Source organism: Platalea leucorodia (genome assembly GCF_965183815.1).
Source record: "Platalea leucorodia genome assembly, chromosome: 4".
In the NCBI taxonomy this organism is placed as follows: Eukaryota; Metazoa; Chordata; class Aves; order Pelecaniformes; family Threskiornithidae; genus Platalea; species Platalea leucorodia.
This window is the reverse complement of record NC_138826.1, coordinates 20,905,844-20,914,844: the sequence shown is the minus strand read 5'-3', so window position 1 is coordinate 20,914,844 and position 9,001 is coordinate 20,905,844. Positions and strand designations below refer to the sequence as shown.

General features: G+C 45.4%; 1 protein-coding gene across 1 annotated transcript; it reads right to left on the bottom strand.

The window, feature by feature from the left end:
* Positions 1-2,064: 2,064 nt before the first annotated feature.
* Positions 2,065-7,229, bottom strand: LOC309589930 (bone morphogenetic protein 2-like; the record flags this gene model as incomplete). Its single annotated transcript, XM_082310650.1, is given in 6 exon segments — positions 2,065-2,513; positions 4,106-4,307; positions 5,497-5,613; positions 6,372-6,511; positions 6,736-7,145; positions 7,147-7,229. Coding segments are annotated over 6 exon segments (1,401 nt in total).
* Positions 7,230-9,001: the final 1,772 nt, after the last annotated feature.

Here is a 9,001-nt window from a genome sequence, read left to right as displayed (position 1 = left end):
CCAGCAGCAAGACCTGCTCTTGGAGCTGTTCTGACATCGGAGTGCCTCAGCTCTGCTGATACTTAAAACAGCCCCTGCAGCCTTCCAGGGAAAAAACTAGGCAGGAGAAAACCCTCCTCTCCGAACTGACCCATGCATGCCATCCTTTCTTGTTAACTCCTTGTCTTGCTCAGGCTCCTCTACTCCACCCATTCCAGGCTGTAATTCCAGTAAGCACATGCCTGGCCTACGCATATGGGGCACAGCCTTCTCATACATATATTTCATCTGTGAATAACAGTATTTCTTTTGCCCTGGCTTTCTAACTTAGTGCAATTTTAATGAAGGCATCCCAAGACATTACAACATACATGAAAATAAGGCCTTACACACCAAGAAAATTGAAGCCATTTCAGGTATGTTAAGTTCAGGACCTCCATGAGGCAGGCTCTGTTACAAGCACCACATGTGAGCAACTTCAAGGGCTTTAATCTCTACACCTCACTCAAGTGAGAGTTACAAGAAGCTTCAATGCGAGTTTCACTTCAGGAATAATTACTGGATCCTCCTTGAAGGAAAACACACCTATTTTGCTTAACCATTACACTTCTTGACATGGGGTCAGAGAACTTTACAGTGCCCACTGAAGCCATTGGGAATGTCCTCTCTTCTGGAAAAGTAGTTGATTCATGACTCCAGGAAGGAGGTTCAAATACAATACAAACCCACAGACTGATGTTACATTACATTTATTTGAAAATTAACATTTTATATTACAGATTAAGTTAATATACTCCAAATGTTTGGGTTTTAAATAAAATAAATTTATTACAGACATCAGTATTTACAGAAAGAAAAACATTTACATAAATATTTTTTTTTAAATCTCATTGGAGTAAAAAAATTCTCCATGAAGTTTCTACCCACGGGAGATGTCATGTTGTGTGAGAAGTCAGCCTCCTTCAAGGATTAATGGAGACAAGAAACCTAACCAGGCTGCAGTTACAACTCAATGGTTGACTGAGGAACTGCAATGGGCTGGTTACCTGCATTAAATTGTAGCAAGACTGAAAGACCTCAGGGGGCCTCTTCGAAGTCCATGTGCTATGCTTCAAGGAAGAATGGAAGGCAATCAGCGAGTACCTTCTATCAAACTTGCCTCAGATACAGGACCAGGCCAGCATCCAGCATGTTCTCACAGACCTCCAAAGCTTAGTGGTCTTCTTTCCTCCTGCTAAACTATGGGGATTCTGACCCAAGCTTAGGATCCCATTGCACAGCCACTGTATAAACACAAAAGCAATCTCTGCTGCCACACAGCCTAACAGCCACAGCAGACCACAGCAGAAGAGAATGACTTTACAAAGACTGGCTGAGCCTTCACCATGCAGAGGTGTGGCCCTGAGTCAGAAGCCAAGTTTGCTGATTCCCAGAGAAATGCTGACCTGTGTGTTCCCTCGGACTGGCTAGCAAGTCCCAGGGGGACTTAGAAGGAGGTCTCTGTGTTTGGCAGAGCTGCATAAAGAGCAGGGGGAAGAAGTGCATTTCCGGGTAATGCATAAGCTGCAGATGGTAGAGGCCTCCGAGATTAGCTCTGGGCAAACACGTATCCTGAAAGCTCTATGTAAGAGCGTACATCCCCACTGGATCATGCAGTCAAAACTGAGTAAGGTTGTGTTACTAAGAGACCTGCACCCCATCCTGGATTGAGGCAGGATACCAGGCCTGTTAAATCATAGGAAATTCTGAGCCTCAATATACAGAACAAGACCTTAATTTGAACACTCAATCTGTTTCAACTCCTTCACATAGCAAGTTCCTGTTTTTAATGGTTTCCTCTGGTGTACAGGCACTCGAAGAGCTCTCCATGCAGGTCAACACACCCTCCAGAAGCCCACAGCTCTTCAAAAGCCAGCCTTAAACACCTTTCCACACAGCCATGGTGAGGGGAGAAGGATTTGAAGCACAGCTGAGTTTCTGGCTCTCCTGCCCTGTAAACTGAAATGCCATCTCCCTTGGTATCTTCAGTGGCAAATGGGGAACCGAATCCAGGTGCACACCAAATGCAGACAGACAAAGGTCCTGCTAATGACAACCACACCTTGTTGCCACCATGTCTTTATAATTTTTAAGGACCACATTCTCTTTGTCATCAAAGTAAAGAAGATTGAGGGACTTCAATTCATCTGGCACACAGCAGGGTGTGCTGACATCTTCAGACAGTTTAAGTGTATGGACTATGGACTGAACCGTAGCGTGGTTTGTTGCATTTAGACTTTCCCCCAAGGGGAAGAGACAGGATCCTCTGCAATAAAATGCATTGTACCCACTTGGGTAAATAATCCATCCTGACCAGCCAATAGCACGGAAGTCAACGTAGAGTTCCCTTCGATGACATGCTGTTACCTGGCTTTTGGCAGAAGGGTTTGCAGCAGCTCGAGGTCTCCTGCTCATGCTTGCATTGCTGCTTTCCATGATCCGAGTTTCACGAGGCACACGTGAAGCATCATTTTTGGCAGCGTTCAACTCTGGTTCTGAAATGAAGTTGTGTGTTAATCTTTCTCAAAAGAAATTAATTTCCTAAGTACGGTATTCTGCATGAAAGTCTATTCCATGAATCTACATCAAAAGTCTTCAGAGTAGATTTTAAAATGACATTTAACTGTGAAAGTACCTGAAGGGGTGTGTATTCAATTGCCATTTCAGCCATATTTCAACAACCGCCAAATCTTGTGTTGCACTTTGTGGCCTGAAAGGCCCCAATTCAGCAGAAATATAAAGGAAAAGCTCAATGACATACTAAATACATTCTGTGAACTCCACAGGTCCTCTTCAAGGATGAATCTGGTCAGAATGGTATCAACGGCCTTTATATGGCCACTCCTACAACACACATTACACTGAGCAGTGCTAACAGAGGGTGGAGATCAGAGCCTTTTTCTCTCTCCAGTATTCTCCTCCCAGGGGCTCTACCCAAACACTTGCAAAACAGAGTGTGTTCCTGTAGAGTAATATTTTAAAAAATATTTTTCAACTTTTGGATCTGAAAAAATTACCACCAGTTTTATGGAACAGTGCTAGAGAATGAAGCTTACTGACAATAGGTTGACTTTCTTCTGGTAGAAGAACAATCTGCACAGATTCACTGACCACAAACAACAGGCAGGTCTAGGGAGTTTCTTCATTGAGAAATGGGTATCTATTTCTCAATCCCAACACAGTATCCCATACAGAGCTTGATGCTCGTTAAATTGTGATCTAAGATTTCACTATAAAAATTTTCTTTGGAAAGCAAAAATAAACAGGCCAGCCCCATTTTTATTTTTATTCAATTTCACCACCTAGTTCTTAATATTGATGCAATTCCTACCTCGGTTTTTTCTAATGTGCAAATGCAACCGTGTACCAGAAAACCCTGAAAAACAGAAGGATTTTTGCTGCTCCTCCCAGCTTTTGCTCTCTGCATTTATCAGGCTCTAAAATCCAGCCTTAGTTGGTTTTACTGGAAGACCAGTGGGAGAGGTAAGACACGGTGTTTTGTAATTTAAGGGATGAGGGCGTTGTCTTTGATGAAAGCAGCCTTTAGTCACAATGCTAATTAGTCACTGAAGTTAAATAGGTGCTTAAAAACCAAGCCAAGGACAGAGAGGTTTAAATTGCTTCTTTAACAACCTCTTCCTCTCTTGAAAACTGCACTTAATAACTCTACTTACAGTTGCTTTACTGGCATTTTCACAAAGTTTTGCAGGTAACTGAGTTTTTTTAGCCTAAACCTAATCCACAATTTTCATGCAAACTTCACCACCGAAGAAATAATATAAATAGTAATTTAAAAAAACAGAACTCCCACCCCTTTACAAACAAAATAAATCAGACTCCCCCTAGCCTTTCTGAATATTTCCTGCAAACACAGTTTTTCTGAGGGGAAAGGCAACTTAAAAGGCTGGGTGATCTACTAGCAGAACTATCAAACCAAACTCTCTGATCAGTGACAAAGCTGAACTTCAAACCTGTTCAACGCTGCAAGTAAATACTAAGATTAGGTATACATGAGGCAGCAGAAGGTAACAGAAGATGAACAGGGAGTTCATATTCTAAAACAGCTGCTGCTGTCATGTGAACTTACTTGTGGAAGAGGGTACAAAGCTGGAAGACCTCCGTTTGTTACTGTTGGTGAAGAGGACAAGGAGAGCATTTCTACTCTCCTGCAAAGCGCCCTGGCTCTTAGCAAACTTAACCAGGTTGTGCTCAATTCTATTGCTGAATACATGTGTTGTAGTTATCAAAAAGCCATGGTTGGAGCTGCTGTTTCCAACCCACTTGGAAACCTGATAATGAAAGGGAAATGAAAAATTAACGTTTCAATATTCTTATTACAGCATTACGATGAAGCAATGTTTATATTAGGGAAAGGGAACAGGCAACAAACTATGAGAGTGTAAGAACACACAGTATCACAGAAGTGAGGTAACTGTAGAGCTGAGACTCAATGGAGTTTAATATTTAAACCAGTAATTCAACATTTAAAAATACAAAATACCATATGCATTCCCTAAAGCTACATTTACAGGAAGATAATTAATTTCAGAGAATTTACTAGTGAATAGATGAGACTAAGAGTTTAAATTAACACTAAAATAAATCCTCTCTGACGTTAGCCAGGAATTTATTTTTCACAATAATATGAACTCTCCAGACTTTCCATACCGTTAAAACTCATTTAAATCTAACAAACATGGCATTTGAAGAAATTAGATCACCATCAAGCAAATTTACTTTATCTAACTGTTATAATTACAGACTAATAGATAAGGCCAGGCCATTCTCAAGCAGGGCTATCATGACTTAAGATACAACTCAACTAATCATCCAAGCATGCTGTTCAGTCTGACCATAAAGCTTAGGCAAGGAAAAACACTGTCCAAGAGTACAGATTTAAACCTACAAAACTGTATGTTTTAAATCTTGTTTGTTTGTTTGCTGTGGAAAAGCATTCACATACTGTTATAGTTTAAGGATATCTACAAAACAAATCTTGAAACTAACAAATAAATAAGTCTACAGAGGAAGTTAAATGAAAAACAATCCAACCACGATCAATTCCAGAAACACAACGTTGAAGCACACCGCACATCTGCTCTGTAGTAATGTCACCAGAATAAAAAGGAGAAATGAAAATCTACCCTTAGCACACAATCAATGCCATCTCCTTTGGCAGCCGAAGGGGTAACATGTTTAATCACAATGACATACTTGGCCTGATGTCCCTCCTATGGCCTAGGTTTGGGTTAGTCAATTCTCATCATGCCTGCGCTGCTAGCAGCATATTAACACTTCTCCTTTAATTCAGGTAGCATCAGGTGTACTTTTAAGCGTAGAGATAGAGCTTCTTCCTCTGCTGCTGTCCTTCGGTTTGAATTGACCACATAACCCAGCATAAGGGCAATGCTGGAGTTACAAGCTGACTGTCATCTTAAGAGATTTAGAATTAAAATTAAGACAGAATTCTCTGCTTACTGTCTGCGTGACGTTGAATACTTCCCAGCCTTCTGTATACAGGGACAATAATCTTGATGCAATTAGATGGTTTTTTTGTGGCTTACTTCCACTCTCCAAGAGCTCATACACTTCCACCTTGATGAAAGCAATACAACAAAACAATAAGAAACCAATTGTTCTTCCAACAAAACAAGGAGGATGAAGATTATGCACACTTCTGCCTCATCATAGCTGTAAAATCGTACTATCATTCCAAACCAGGCAAAAAGTAGTTTTTAGGCAGTTTAACAGAGAAAAACAGGTATCACTATATACATCTACTTCTAGGTGTGTTCAGAGGCAAGATACAGGACTATTTGACAGTATAGAAAAATATCCTGACCATCCCTTTTCTTTCTATTTTTAACATCCGATACTGTGAAAGTCTTCTGTTCTTCCACATCTTTGTCTTCAGGTTTGCAAAAAGTCCAGTCCTGCCTTTTCCCAAAGAAACAGATACAGTCAAGGTCAGAGTCCTCACCTGCCCTATTTTCCTATGAATCCCTGATTGCTATCGTTATCTTTTAGAGCGGCTTAAGCAGACAAAATTTCGCTTCGAATTTTAAAACATCTCAAAAGCCAGAGAAGTACGGTATGGTTTGAGATAGGTCTGACATAGGTATCTTTAGGGATAGTTCACTGCCATCGTGCGCACAGGACAGCATACTGCCAAAGCCAAAACCTTGCGTCTACTTCTCCGCATACTGGAGGCAAAGAACAAGTGAGGACGACAATCAAATAAAAATAAAAATAAAGCAGGTTTACGCGGTAAGTGGTTGCACTCCTCGTTTTCAGTATTATTAACAATGAAAGCACAAGTAAGTGTTTAACTGACATATTATTTCCGTACTTACTTTGCAAAAGTGTTTCACGTCAGACCTTCGAGACACATGTGTCCTCTTCAGCTTGAACACCCTGAACTCGGCTTTCAGCATCTGCTCGCCCTTCTCCATGGCGCTGATGTCGAAGTAGAAGTGGTACTGGTCCACGTGCACTGGAAAAGAGCCTTCTTCAGGAACAACGCAAGGCCCCGCAAAACAAGCTGCACCCCGCGTCTGCACAGCAGCTGCCGGGTCTGCTCAAATCTGCAGGGGGGACGCGACGCGGGGGGCGACGGGGCCCCGCAGCGGGCACGGCGCTGCTCTGCTGCGGGGAACCCACCTCGCCGCCCGGCCCCCGCCGCCCCCGGCCCGGCCCCCGGCCCGGCCCCCGGCCCACCTCGGTCCTCGAAGCTGCGCACCACGTCGCCCTCCAGCAGCCCCGGGGCGCGGGTGATGCCGTTGGCGTCGGCCACCTTGTTGAAGAGATCGACCATGAACTGGGGCGGCTTCTTGCGGGGCAGGACGTCGGGCGGCAGCTCCTCGATGTCGAAGACCTCCCGCAGCCGCTGTAAGGCCGCCGCCAGCACCTCGTCCCGCGGGCCGGGGGCCAGGGGCAGGCCGCTCGCCGCCGGCAGGCTCAGCAGCCAGGCCAGGCCCAGGCCCAGGCACAGCCGGCGGGCCGCCATGGCCGGCGGCGCTGGCTCGGGAAGGCCGCCTGGGGTGCCCGGTGCCCCGTCGCGGCTATGACCGCGCTGGGGTGAGGGGGCAGCGGCCCTTCCGCGGGCCCCGGCCCGCCGAGGCTGAGGGGGCGAGGCGAGTGCGCGGGGCCGGGTGCTCAGCCCTGATGGCCGCCTGCCCCGGGGCTGGGCGGCCGCGCCTCGCCCGGGCCATTAAGGCCCCTTAAGGGCTCAATGGGGCATCGCCGCTCGCTCGTTAACATCAGAGAGCTGCCGGCCGGGGCTCGGGGGCACGGCTGTTGCTTTCAGGGTGCTGCAAAGAAAACCGCACTTGTGAAAATCTTATTCTCTAAATTTACTTTTTGTTTTGTTTTGTTTTGTAAAAGGCTTTGATTTGTGCATTGCTGATGCCAGGTGCTGTTGCCTGCCATTGCCACAGCAATAAAACGTAGACGTGAAAATGGGCGTGAGCCTCTGCCTCTCCCGGCTTCGCAGCCCGCAGAGCTCCCCCGGGTGCGGGCCCGGGTACCCGGGCGGGCTCGGCCGGGCGGCAGCAGGGAGCCAGCGCTGGCCCAAGTCTCTAACTCGGGCTGTGCAGCTGCCCGGGGTGGGGTTTAGGGGCAGAGTCCGCGTTTCTGCTATTGCAGTGGAGCAAGAGCAGCCAAGCTTCAAAGTAATTAGGGGTGGGGGGAGGCATACACATACTGAAAAGCTATTTTAAGGCTTAAATAATTCCCAAACTGAACCAGCTTTCAGTAATTTGCCTTTTTTCCCCACTTTGGTTGATGGAGTTCCACCTCCCCACCCCACCAAAAAACCGCAAATGCTAAGCATCCTGCATACTAGCCCTTTTTAAGGCAGCCTGGCAACTTACTGAGAAGCAGTTATACGTTCCTGAGGGTTCATGCAGCACTCCCTGTTCTGCTTGTGCCACACGGCCCCGTGGTCCCTTTCCAGGCAGGAAAGCAAAGGGAGGTAGGTTATGGGGCAGAAAGAAATGTTCTCTGGCTCCTCTGCTTAGGCATGCTATGTTAGACAGGAGTACTTCCACTGAGCAAGTATGTGGGCCTATAGTGGAATGAGGTGGTGACAAAGAGGCTACAGCTCCACACACTCCCAAATTAGCCATTTGAAGAAAAAAGGTTTAATCTGGATTGTTCAAACAGCTCTGATACAGAAAGCACTCACCTTTTGCTGCTCTAAAGCTGAAGTTCCTAGGGCACTTGGCCATGCAGCTCTTCAGCTCCAGATTCCCTCCTACTGTCACTCATTCCAGCCTTCAGCTATTGGAGCCACATGTTTGGAAAAAAGTTTGGGTAGTTATTATTGCTGTGTTTTTTTCACCAGGACACAAGCTTGCTGGTCCACTTTGCCACATGAGGTGCAGAGGACTGATGGAGGAAAATGAGAAGCAGTGATAGGTTAATCAGACCCGTGTAAAGAGCACTGTTGCTGCACATAAAGCTACAGCCAACTTTGATCCTCAAAACTCTCCGGTTGTCTTCTAAGGGCTGTAGGTATCTCAGCTCATGGCTAATAGCAGTGCTGCATAAAGTAATACCCATTCAACTACCTGCCTGAGAGCATGGAAAGAGACTAGTAAGATGTGAGAAATCATCACTAGACTGTTTTTCAGTCATTCTAAAAGCTTTGCTTCCACTCCAGTGCTTCTTCACATGCTTATCCTCACAAACCCTACCCTGCCCTTGGGCCTCTTCATTTACTCCTAGTATCCTCCCTAGGCATATACCTTCATTTTTACTCTCATGGTGCTGCTTCCAGACATTAATGTCTGGAAACACATAGCTAGGGTTCCCAAACAACCTTAACTCTGCCCCAGAGGCAAAGATTTATGACAAAATCCTCTCTGTTTAATATAAGCTGGGACCACAAACAACGAAATGCCTCAATCATAGTAGTGCAACTGCAGAAATTCCAGCCTACAGTTAGCCAAACGTAACCCACCGAGTGCTGTGTTCTTTTATT